General features: G+C 35.7%; 1 protein-coding gene across 2 annotated transcripts in view; it reads right to left on the bottom strand.

Annotated features, from left to right (window-relative positions):
* dis3l2 (DIS3 like 3'-5' exoribonuclease 2) overlaps positions 1–13,603 on the bottom strand; it is a 516,063-nt gene that overhangs the window by 105,560 nt on the left and 396,900 nt on the right. For both annotated transcript variants that reach the window (XM_039766315.1, XM_039766323.1), the window contains exon 14: positions 7,081–7,160. In XM_039766315.1, coding sequence (XP_039622249.1) covers positions 7,081–7,160 — 80 coding nt within the window. The remainder of the gene's footprint in view (positions 1–7,080; positions 7,161–13,603) is intronic.

Here is a 13,603-nt window from a genome sequence, read left to right as displayed (position 1 = left end):
ACTGGCAATTACTTGAGAAAGGCCCGAAATTCATTAGATATTTGTCTTTGCTCTTCTGTGACTTCCTGGATTAGTAATTTTGTTAGTCCATTCATTCTTGGGCAGATTTACAACTGTTCCAAGTTTTCTTCATTTGCAGAAGATGCCTATCATGGTGGTTTGCTGGAGTCACAGGGTTTTAGAGATTGCTTTGTAACCATTGAGATTTCTTTTTCAGTTATTCTGGAATTTCTTTTGATTGAGAGATGGTGTGCTGCTTATGTAGACCTTTTAACCAACCTCACCTTGCTGGACATCTTTTGACATAAAGTTGAGATTCAATAGGGCTGGCAGCAATCAAGCATGGGTGTGTCTAGTTCAATTTAACCTGTTGTCATTTAGATTTGGTTTATTGGTTGAATGAATGACTAAGTCGGCAATTAATGTTTACACATGGGTGGTATAGGCATTACTGAAATGTTTTCCTTCAATTAATTAAATGATCGTTTAAAAACAGGGTTTTGTGTTTACTCTGGTTACCTGCTGCAATATGCTAAATTTTGTTTGGAGTTCAGAAACAAGTAAATGTTATAAAAAATCAAAAATAGAGGTAATCAGGAAGACGGCAAATATATTTTAAAGCACCATGTATGTATATGAATGTATGTATGATTTTTTACCATTTGTCTTTTATAAATGATTCTAAAGAGACCTCAAACATAACTACTTTAAACAGTTTGTTAAACCATCTAACTACTAAAATTAACTTTTAGTTTCTTTTCCAGTTTCAGCCATTAATTGTGGATTTCTGAGTGTTCAGTTTTACCAAGAGTGACAAGGACACCAAAAAGCAGGGTCACCAAAATTTGTATTTAGTCTTTGAAATGTGAACTTCTAGTTTTAAAGTTGACAGCAGGTTGGCACAGTGGTTAGTGGTTGTGTCTTACGGATCTGACAACTGAAGCTTAAATCCCATGCCTCACTGCAGTCTGTGTTAAGTATATATGCTCTTCCTGTTTCTATGTGGGTTTAATTTTGGCTATTCTGTTTTTTGTCTCAAATTTCAAAGTCTGGTGTTAAAGCAATGTGGATGTGTGTACTACTAGGCCCTAAAATAGTCTAACGTTCCATCCAGGGTTGGATCCTGCCTTGCATTCACTACTTGTTTTTAAAGGACCAGAGGACTCATGTATAAACGGTGCATACACACAAATATGTTGTTTATGCTCATTTCCACACTCATGCTGAGATCTATAAAAATTAAACTTAGCGTAACACTACACACATTTTCATGACAGTATCAGGCCTACTGATCAGTGCTACTGTTTCCATGTGGGTTCCTTTCTTTTTCAGATTCACATCTATGACATGGGCTTTATCAAATACACTGAAATTAATTGCATATTGTTTATAAATTTAACGCATTTGATTGCAATCAATCTGTAACAATATAATGATGCATAGAATGTCCAAACTATTCCAATTACCATGGCTGCTTAAGTGTTGTTTGAAGACATCACAAATGAAAGAATTAGAAAAGATCACATATTTAGAGATCATACTGATTTTTTGTCCCATGATGATGACTTGCTTCTAAGTCAATATAGATTTCCAAGAGCTATCCACTGGGAGCTGTTACTGAACACTGGCCAGCTTTACAAAAGCAGACTTTGAGGAACTGTGCTCTACCTGTTCCTTTGCAAGTTCTGTCCACCCTCGGGTTTATAGCTACAAGTGCTTTTCAACGTGAACTGGTCAGGTATTTCACAGTCATCACTGAGTTGCACCACGCCAGCTATATGGGATGGTATTATCTGCTTGTCATCCAGATATATAACTTACACTTTGGTTGAAAAGGCAAACATCAAAGTGCAAATTTGCAGCAACGTCTGGCTTTCCAAATGTAATCGGAGCGGCTGACTGCAAGCACATTGTTATAAAGGTGCTTTCAGAGAATGAATTTGCTCATGCAAATAGATTTTCCACTCTATTATATTGTGCAAATTATCTATGGTGCGAAAAGTGGTCTCATTAATGTTGTGGAAAAATGGTCTGTATCAACTCTGAGAAATAGTATTGTGGGGAACAAATTGGAAAATGGTGTTTTGCTTGTGATGGCTGGATTCTTAATAAGAAAAGACATTTAATATTAAACATTTGGTCAAAACTGTAAGTATGATGTAAATATGTAACATGTTTAGTTAGGTGACAGTGTGTAACCGCTGAAGAGGTAGCTTCTCTCCCCGCTCGCCAACCCGCTGACTGAACAAAAGCGATGTTATAAATATCTCCATTCTCAGGCTTGGGCAGTGGTAGAACATACTATAGAGCAGCTTAAGGGCCATTGGCAATGCCTGGATAAGATTGGAGGAGTGCCACTCTATAGTCCACAGTAGGGGTCTCTAACCTTTTTTCCCCTGAGAGCTACTTTTACAAAATGAAAATGGCCAAGAGCTACTCATGTTTTCTAACATTTATTCTCATAGCTTATTTCAACCCAAACAAACTGAATAAGCTTGTTTTCCCTGAACATTTACAAAATGTTGGTGTCTACAACTCATATTTTGCATTAAAGCATCACAAAAAATATTTAGTTCACCTGCAAGTGCATTGAAGTAAAACACAAATGCTGTCAAAACAAAACAATGCAATTCCAAATAAACAGATATTACTTATTCATTTGTCATTTTGTTACATGTCACTGTTTTACTTCACAAGAGTATTCACATGTCCAGTTGCATGTGTGATGTGTTTTTTAGTTAGTCAGATGACTGACACTGCATGGAGTCAACAACAGAGGTGTATGGTGGAGTGTAGCTACTTAGGTTGACTCTTATGGAGCAATTTAAATGTTCATTTGCCAGTCTTTATCTGAACTTTGATTTCAGACATTCATGTCAGAAAAGGCATACTCACAGAGGTAAGTAGACCCAAACAAAGCAGACATTTTCAGAGGTGCTTGGTGAGGATTCTTATAGGCTCTACTAAGCTCGACAAATGCTTAGAATGCTGTTGAGACATTAACTGCACATTATTTTGAAGGTTTACTGATATATAATATCCAATGTCTGTCTGTCCGCTTTAAATGAGAGAACTACTTAACAGATTTAGATCAGGTTTTTTCTATAATTTGCTTGAAAATTCCGGTTGATTTTGCAACTTCTCTCATTTTGTTATGTTTCAGTGCTTGCAGTACTGATTTATTTGCGCGGATCCGAGACACACAGCGGGCTGAGGGGGATGGCAGTTCTTCTCACTCACTCGCCAGCTTCGGGACATCTACCTTAACTCCGCTTAGCTAGTGAACGAGAGAACAATTGAATTGAACTTTGTTTGATATTTAAAATAAAGTGTTACTTAGGTCTTGATTAGTTTTGAGTCTAGATATTCTCTTAAATGTATGCCACAATGAAAAGATAGATTGCAATTCAGATTGTTGATCGTGATATGATTTTTTGGAAAGATCGCCCACCCCTAATTTGACTAATCAAGTTTTCAAATTTATGTAGGATTCATTAACCCTTTGGCGAGCTACTTGGAAAGTGGCGGCAAGCTACCCGTAGCTCGCGAGCGAAGTGTTGGAGACCCCTGGTCCACAGCAAGTGTGTTGTATTGTGCAAGCATGTAGTGTGCTGCAAAATATGCCACACAATCATGGCTTGCCTGTACCTGATACAAGAATACAAGAATATATTACTAGTATATAAATATACAATTCAAAATAAACAGTTGAATCATATATTCTTCACATTATATCAATTTTTAATTCTAGCAAAAACTCACATTTCTGAATGACTAACTTATATAATTGCTCTTGTTAACAGCAAATTATATTTTTGTATTAAGTTCCACTACTTCTGACATCTACTACTTAAAATATATGCAGTGAGGAAGAGATGCTTCTTGAGTAGTGTGTTTCTAAAGATGGTTAAAAAAAAAAAAGATTTCTATAACTCTCTTTAAGTGATCATCATGATTATATATACAGTAATCACTCGCTATATCGCGCTTCGACTTTCGCGGTGGATTTTAAATGTAAGCACATCTAAATATATATCATGGATTTTTTGCTGGTTCGCCGCTTTCTGCGGACAATGAGTCTTTTAATTTAGGTTACATGCTTCCTCAGTTTGATTGCCCAGTTGATTTCATACAAGGGACGCTATTGGCGGATGGCTTAGAAGCTGCCCAATCAGAGCATGTATTACATATTAACTAAAACTCCTCAATGATATAAGATATGCTTCCCCCGTGGTGCTTGTTTGCTTCTCTCTATCTTTCTCACTCTCTCTGCCTGACGGAGGGGGTGTGAGCAAAGGGGCTGTTTGCACAGAGGACACGGAGGCTCCTCTATAAAATGCCGCTTTATCGCGGTGCTTCTGTATACTTAAAAGCACGTATTGATTTTTTGATTGTTTGCTTTTCTTAGCGAGCGCTCTCTCTGACATTATCTGCTCCTGACGGGGCTCTTTTGAAGATAAGATATGTTTGCATTCTTTTAATTGTGAGAAAGAACTGTCATCTCTGTCTTGTCATGGAGCACAGATTAAACGTTTGGCTAAAGGGTGTTATTTCATGTCTAGAGGGCTCTAATAATGTTAACAGGGTGGGAGAGTTTATAAGGGCTTAAAATATATAAAAATAACCATACAAACATATGGTTTCTACTCCGCGGATTTTCACCTATCGCGGGGGGGTCTGGAACGAGATGTCTATCGAGGTGATCAATGTAATATTTATATGTCATTGAAATGTATTATTATCAGGCATGGTTTAGGCACCTATGTCATCAGGAAGGCACCAGAAAAAGAGACCGCAAGGTTACTATTATGGAAGTTAATTTAGAGCACGGATGCTGTGAATGTAAGAGCTGTAATAAATAAAGTTCCCCTGCATACTTTAAAAGAAAGTCTCACCATCATTTCATTTTTCACAATTTGTGAAAACAAGACATGGTGTCAGAATAGAGGACAGTCATGGATTTTGTTGGAGTTCCCTCGCCACGAATTGACTGGGATTCTCTTAACCTGCCGGGAGAATGGAAAAAGTTCCGACAGCACATGGAACTGATCTTTTCTGGCCCGCTAAAAGGCAAAGACAAGAGTGAGAAATGCAGCTACCTGCTCCTGTGTACTGGGGAAAAAGGAAGAGACATTTTTAACACAAGGACTCTCACCCAGGAGGAAGCCAAGGTACTAAAAACTTATGACCGTTTTGAGGCGTTTGTCATGCCTAAGACGAATACGATATTCGCGAGATACAAGTTTAATGAGAAGACGCAGGGTATAAACGAGACTTTTGATCACTTTGTAACGGAGTTAAAATTGCTGGTGAAGGACTGTGCTTATGCAAACAAAGATGAGATGGTCAGGGATAGACTAGTGTTTGGCACAAACTCGGCGAAAGTGCGAGAGAAACTTTTAAGTGCCGGGTCTTAGCTAACATTAAATATAGCCGTGGACATCGCAAGATTGCACAAACACAGCTGAAAACCTTTGATGCATGTACTCCGAGCGGCTCACGTGAACTGACTGTGAACGCAGTACGCAGACAACAAGCAAGAGCTCCAAAGTGCGCTGAACAAAAAACGCATTACACAATTAAGAAGGCAGCAAAAGAATATGAAGCGAGTGATGCATACAAGCATATTCATAAGTGCAGCTACTGCTGAAAAAAAGCACACGGTGGAAAAAGTCAATGTCCAGCTAAAGGAAGACAGTGTAAAAAATATGGTGAATTGAACCACTTTGCTAAAGTTTGCAGGACTGGGAAAGGTAAACCTGTGCATGCAGTGTGTGATGTCTCAGATAAAGAGGAAGATGAGCTGTTTATTGTTGCAGTAAGAAAGGAACAACCCTCTGAAGCTGAACACAGTCTTTTTACACGCTATATATGTAAGCTTGGCCGTTCCCAGTTTCCTGGGAATTACAGCAGTTTCATTCCCGGGAATGCGGGAATGAAAAATGTCCAGCATCCCTAATTTCCAGCACCTGTTTCTTGCCACAGGTGAGTTCGAACGAGCATCATATGCTTGAAATAAAAAGATTTACCCACAATTTGGAAAAGGTACCAATAATTTTGTCCGGCCCATTTTTGGAGTTCTGTGTGACATGTCAGGTTTGGCTTTTTTTTATCTGTTTTTTTGTGTTGTTCCAATGCACATAAAGGAAACAAACATGTGTATACCAAAACATTTGTAATTGCAACAATTTTCTGGGAGAAATGGTGCATTTTCTGGGAAAATTCCAGGGGTGCCGATAATTTCGGCCATGATTGTATATGGGATTTTCTTGAATTCATTCTGCATGACAGAACAGGTATACGGACTCAAAGATGCAGAGAATTCAAATTGGGTGCCACAAATATTTATCAAACTCATTTGAAGTGTCTAACTGCCACTTAGTTAGATGGTGCATGCCAGAAGTGTAAGTAATGTGAATATTGCAAATATAATTGTCAAACTATTGTTTCTGGGAGAAATACTTTATAAAGGAGGCAGAAGAAAATTAAAAAGGGGTGGTAGGGACCTAAAATATAATGGGACCAGTACTTACAATAAATAACTCCTAAAAAATGCAATAGGATTGGAACAGTGACTTTTGTGGGCAAACAAAGGGTAAGTAAACTCATGCTTTCAGCTGAAGTCTTAACTTCTTCAGTGGCTGAATAAACAAATAGATCCTAGGATCAATTACTAGGGAATGACAGCACGAAGAAGGATGAGATTAAATTTTAGAAAAAAAAGAAGATGAATCAAGTTGTGTAAAAAAAAATGTCATCTTAGGTTTTCTTACCTTCCTCCACTGACTCTGCTTCGGATTATTGAAGTAATTATGTGTTAATAATGAATTATGAAGAGTGAAAAGAAAGCTTTCATCTTTCTGTGAAAAGAAAGCTTTCATCTTTCTAGATTATGTTTAAGAATTATTAAATGAAGATTAAAAATTTACTAGGGGACTCTTTGGGAAAAACTCTGGTGCTTCATGAACTGGAAAGCCAATACTTTGAAAATTGAGGCCGATTTCATTATTTGGCAAATGATGCAATCAAGTCACTTTAATGCTCTGTAGCACAATGGGAGATCTTTTCTTTGGTACTTACTTGTTGCTGTCTCTGTACTGATAGATATAGCACCCTTGAGGCATCCCACTCTCATGATCCAATGTAAAGGATAATTTAAGCTGAAAGAAATACAAAGGGATGGGAGGTGAAAAAAGGTACAGAGACAAAAGATTCACACAAAACATGCCACACAACAGGAATGCAGCACCATATTTTTTTCATCATGAAGAAGAAAAACAAGAATTCACATTTGATTTTAAACGGAAATGTGTTTTCTTTATTTGCACTGGGGCAAAGGTGGCAAATATATATAAGCACATATACCACGTTTTGCTCTGAGCCTGTTCAAAAACCAGAATAACAACTCCAAGCCAACACTAAACTTTTTTCTCTTATTATATAGTGAAAACTTAATTTTGGATTACATGATGAATTACTGCATTTATTTCAACTGCCTGTTTACCATGTTTCTCGTGTAGAAAAGTAGTTTGTAACTAGTAGGCTAACTGCCAATGTATAGCACTGGAAGGCTAAAAACACATAGAACGATATCTAAATAAACAATTTTTCTTCATTTAATAGAGAAAGTTTGGGCTCAAAATTTCCACCGACAGATACTAATAGATAGATATTGAGTATAGCTTATACAGTATTTCATTTTTTAAGGAATCCACAGAGCAAGAAACTAACACAGTGTTATTTAATATTTTTCATTGTGCCTATATGCAGTACTTATTGGTGATAACATCTTTATGAAAGTAGTACACTGCTTTATTATTTCTGATTGCCCATCTTGATTGCTGGTATTCAAACAGCTAATTTGAATAGATGATTTACAGTAATATGTAAAGCAAGTGTACATGTAATGAGATCAATAACATACTTATTAAAACTAGATTTCAGGCTTATCAAGGATTTTATGCAAATCATATTTAAAGATATTTATCATTCCTATTGGATAGGGTGTTAGATTTACTTTGTGGCATGTTTTTATTCCAATACTTGATATAGTACAATAGTTATCGTACAATAAAACTATAGGCAGATAAAGAATACTAAAATAATACTAAAACAAAACATCCATGGGAACTGGAGGTAAATTAATACCAATGCCAATGTACCACTGCTTTCTTTATCAAGTTAATGAGAAGGTTTATTATTTTCCAAAAAACTCTGCCAATGGCACAGTTATGTAGCATTTCTCAAAGGAAATATGGTAAAACCATAAACAGGTAGAAATGGTTATTCATTGCTCTTGTTAAGAATTTTAGCAAATCTGCATATTATTGATGCACATTAGTTAAACCTATCAAATATCAACGCTACTTAACACAGTTTGGGGCCAAAGGGCCAGAGTCTATCCCAGGAAGCATCTGTCAAAATTTAGGATCCAGCGGTAGATGGGATGCAAATCTTACACATATTGGTACACACACAGAGTGTAAAGCAAAACAGTTAAGTAACAGCATTTTACTGGGCCACATTAGTAATCTGTTGAATGGTTTCGTTATTTTATAGCTTCTAATGATTAAATTACTATTAATGATCAAAATGATAATTTACAGTGTTTATACCTAAAGTAAAGAGACATGTAAAAGCTGGTTACACAGAAAAAATAAACAGCACCATAAATAATACAAAGTACTCTTTGCTTAATAGATGGATTTGTTTAATATATGGAGAACAAAATAAATATGTTGAATATTCCTGGGGTTTTTCAAAATATACTAATGCAATTAAGGCAAGAATAACAGGAGGTAAGTAATACTGCACTGCATCAATGCTTTTTTTTCCTCAAAAGTATCTGGCGTGCTAATTGATAGTATACTTGTCATTAGAAACGTGGGGTCTTTCCAGACTGTCTTAAGACTGCTGTAGTTAAACCCCTGCTCAAGAAAAATAATCTTGACTCCTCTGCTTTTGAAAATTTTAAAACTATTTCTAACCTACCTTTCTTAAATAAAATCTTAGAGAAGCCAGTCATTATGCAGTTAAATGACCACCTCAATAAACATGCTATTCTTGATAAGTTTCAGTCAGGTTTAAGAACAAATCACAGTACAGAAACTGCACTCGTTAAAGTAGTAAATGACTAAAGGGTAAATGCAGACAGAGGCGGTTTATCTGTTCTCATCCTCTTAGATCTGAGTGCTGCATTTGATACTATTGATCACAATATTCTTAGAAATCGCCTTAGTCAATGCCTCTCTGGCAGTGTCTTAAATTGGTTTGAGTCCTACCTGGCAAGTAGAAAATTGTTTGTCAGTTATGGTAAGTATACTTCAAAGACACATGACATTCTATATTGTGTTCCATAAGGCTCTATCCTGGATCCGCTGCTCTTTTTGATTTACATGCTTCCATCAGGTCAGATTATCTTGGGGCATAAAGTGAGCTATTACAGCTATACTGATGACACACAACTGTATTTATCAATAGCACGTGACAACCCAGTCTCTCGATTCACTGACACAATGTCTTACTTGTGTTTCTGAATGGATGAGTAGTAATTTTCTCAAACTAAATAAGGAGAAAACAGAAATTTTAGCGATTTGCAAAAATGGATATAATTAGAGTATAAGAAATAAACTTGATCCTTCAGGATTAAAAATAAAGACAGAGGTAAAAAATTTAGGGGTAACTGTTAATTCTGACCTGAATTTTATATCACATATTAATCAGATCACTAGGACAACATTATTTCACTTAAGAAATACAGCAAAAGTTAGACCTCTTATAACATTGCAAGATGCTGAGAAAGTAGTTCACGCTTTTGTTTTTAGTCGGATAGATTACTGTAATGCACTCCTTTCAGGACTGCCCAAAAAAGACATCAATCAATTGCAACTAGTGCAGAATGCAGCCGCTAGAATATTAACTAGGAAAAGAAAATCCCAGCACATCTCTCCAGTTTTGATGACAATACATTGGTTATCGGTGTCATTTATAATTGACTTTAAAATACTGCTTATGGTTTACAAAGTCTTAAATAATCTCACTCCATCCTATATTTCAGAATGTCCTTCACCTTACACTCCAAATCGTAACCTTAGATCTTCAAATGAGTGTCTGCTTATTATTCCAATAGCTAAACTTAAAAGAAGTGGTGAGGTGGCCTTCTGCTGTTATGCACCTAATATCTAGAATAGCTTGCCAATAGGCATTCGCCAAGCTAATACAGTGGAGCACTTTAAAAAAACTGTTGAAAACACATTACTTTACTTTAACATGGCTTTCTCATAGTTTCATTTTAGTTTAATCCTGATATTCTGTATATTCAATTAATTATCATTATCATTCATGGTGGCTCCAAACTCTGTATTAACCCCTAGTATCTCTGCTGTTTTTTTTCCAGTTTTCTGTGGTGGCAATCTGCGCCACCACCACCCGATCAAAGCACTGTGATGTCCCTACATTGATGGATTAAATGCCAGAAGTCCACATGACCGTCATCATCAAGTTCTTCCATGAGAACCCTGAATACCACGAGGACTGATTGAGGTCATTTATGTTCGGTAGAATGCCCAAAAGCATTCAAACTCCAACCGTCTGGAGTTTTTTTTTTGTTTTTTCTGTCCTCCCTGGCCATCGGACCTTAGTTTTACTCTATGTTAATTAGTACTGCGTAATTTTATTTTCTTATATATTTTGTTTTTTTTCCTCTTTCGTCATCATGTAAAGCACTTTGAGCAACATAATTTGTATAAAAATGCTATATAAATGAATATTATTGTTGTTATGTTATTGTTTACTACAATTAAAATATTTCCATTTATAAGGCAAAATTATACATTACTAAAGCTTACAGGGCAAACATCGCATGAATGGAAACACTTAAGCATACAGACAGATTCATTTATATTTATCTTTTTACTATACAACAGACTTGACTTTTTTTTTTATAATTGGTATGATGTTAATGATCTGACATCCATTCACTACATACTGTATATAGTCACACATTTTTAGTCTTGTAATGTTTATTACAATTATATACAGTATATGTTTATTTGAACACATGCAAAAACAAAAATAAACATCATGAAAGCCTCAGCTTCTTAAAAATATGAAGTGCTCACTAGGTCCAATGACAGTTAAAACAAAAAGATATACATTATACTTAATATAACTTTCATTTATTTTTGTGTCACAAAATTATGTGGATGTAAAAACTGAATAAATGAGAAGGTCCTTTTGTGAATTTGACAGTACAGGTATATTTCCCAGCCACAGAGTCCATTTTAAAAACCTACATTTACTGATGGGAATTACAAATGTTTATGAAGTATACGACAGGATCAGAAAATAACTACTATAAAGCCACAAGAACTCCAACTATAATGAAAAAGTTTTCTATGCACTTGGGATAGTATGTTCAATTCATACATTAAGCTTTAGGTGTAGTGTTAACACTTTAATATTTTAAAATTTAGCATTTTAATTTTTAACACTTTAATATTTTAAACATTAATGCAGATTTGTTTATTATGCCTTTTTCTAATTTAATTCATACTTGTCCAACACCCTTCCACTCTTTAGGTATCCCTAGAAGGGATTTTATTACCCTAAAGAATTAGGTCATTGACAGGAAAGCAAACATAATGGGACAAAAAAGCAGCACATGCTTAATTAAAACAAAAAATATCAAACAAACAAAACTGCTGTACAATAAAATAAATGAGACTAGATAAAATAGGATCTTTGACTAATAAAAATTTTACATATAGCAGGTTTTAGAACACATCCACAAGAGCCCTCCCTGGCACTTGCAACTCACTAATGCAATAAAAGATGTTAAGCCCGGGAATGAAATTAGCTGTTGCATGACTACATCACAATGTGGTACATCACTCAGACTTGGAACAAAACAAACGGCAGCGCTATAAATGACTGTGGCAGAGGGCAACCTATGATATGATTAGCTATAGAAATTCACAACACAATCCAAAGAGCAACTCTATTTAAGGTTGGAGTCTTAAAAGAGTTACTGAGAGTATGTTGATGGGCAGCATTGGCCAATAGAAATAAATGGGCAAAAATAAAAGGAAGAACATTCAAAAGATTTCTTAATTAAGTGAAAGTGGCATTGTTTGCTCCTTTCTCAGGGCACCAGCAGGGGTGGGCTCTTCAATAGTTCATACTGATGGCTGGGTCAGATCACGTGCCGCTTCAGTTAGCTTTTGGGCCAGTGAGATTTGAAAAGCTGCACAGTAAACTGGCTGTGGAATGGCCCATTTGCCTTTGAAGTTTATAGAAAACCACCTCATCGATCATTGGTTTCAAAGGTGCCTCACCGGCCACTTTTCGTATAAAAGAATGAGACATCAAGCCTTTCTTTCCAGTTTGAGCAGCTTTATTAAAGCACAATGTAAGAAACATAGCAGCTCTGTTTAAGCTCTCTTTATTCTTTTTTTGCCCACTGTTTGAGGATTGGGTACTCCGAGTTACTAAAGTGAGCCAAGAGGGAGGCCCAAACAGGGAGTGGAAAAAAATAAATACATAAAAAATAAAACACAAACACACACATACACACATGGAGGCAGTGTCCTAGAAAATGTTTCAACATGGATTTAAAATAGTTAACAATTATTGTGAATGTGGATTTTAGGAATGGAAATATATTTAGATGATTTCATCAATATATTATTTCAATTTCACTCACAAGTTTACCATATAAAAAGCAGGACCATAGAATTATATAATACATCAGGTTTTTTTTTTAAGCTCAAAACCACTCTGCTGTCTAAGAGTAAGTGACATAAATAGAGCAGTATATCACATAGATGCCCTTCCAAAAGGGATGGCATGAAAGGGCTGAGAACATAACCACCCCATTAAAAATGTGAAGCCGGATCTTCTATTGTCTACCTGCATTTATTTGGAGTTAAATCAAGGTGGTGGTTGTGTGGATGCCTGGCAAACTAAATACATACTTTATACATACCTCTTGTGTCAGAATATGAATTAATGTTAGCTATGATACAAACAAAGCTATTTTGGTATTTTGGGCACTATATAGTGATAACGCAATTATGTACTGGTGAGCGTGAAAAAGCATGAAGCGTTACAATCGGACAGTGTGATTCATGCTTATTGAACAGTTATGATGAATTTCACTTTCACATTCTAAAGAGTTTTTGCTATTTAATTCACAAGTGTAAATGTTAGAAAGCCTTTCAAGACCAACCCAGACCTCCTGCTATTTTTTAAAATACTCCAGAAAAAAACAAGTCATACAAGAATGATTGAGAACAGTGATTATTGTGAATCTAAAAAAATGAATAGCACAAGTTATAGCACAGAGATATGATGCATATCTGCACAAAATAGCAGGGCTGAGTAACAATCAGATTGCAGTCTAACAACTTTTGCCACTTATTGCTTAAATATGTTAAAGCTATAAATACAAACATGCAGAGTATGAAAGTAGCATATATCTTTACAGTTAATAAACCTGACAGAGACAGTCAGAACTGTGCACAATAAGCATATCTTAACATTTTCTAATAGAGGCCATGTGACTTTTTTTTTTCTTTTTCATATTCACATTTTTGCTGTTGGC

The sequence above is a fragment of the Polypterus senegalus genome, chromosome 1, assembly GCF_016835505.1.
Source record: "Polypterus senegalus isolate Bchr_013 chromosome 1, ASM1683550v1, whole genome shotgun sequence".
Classification (NCBI taxonomy): domain Eukaryota; kingdom Metazoa; phylum Chordata; class Cladistia; order Polypteriformes; family Polypteridae; genus Polypterus; species Polypterus senegalus.
Note: the sequence above shows the minus strand (reverse complement) of the source record. Positions and strands in the feature narration are given on the sequence as shown.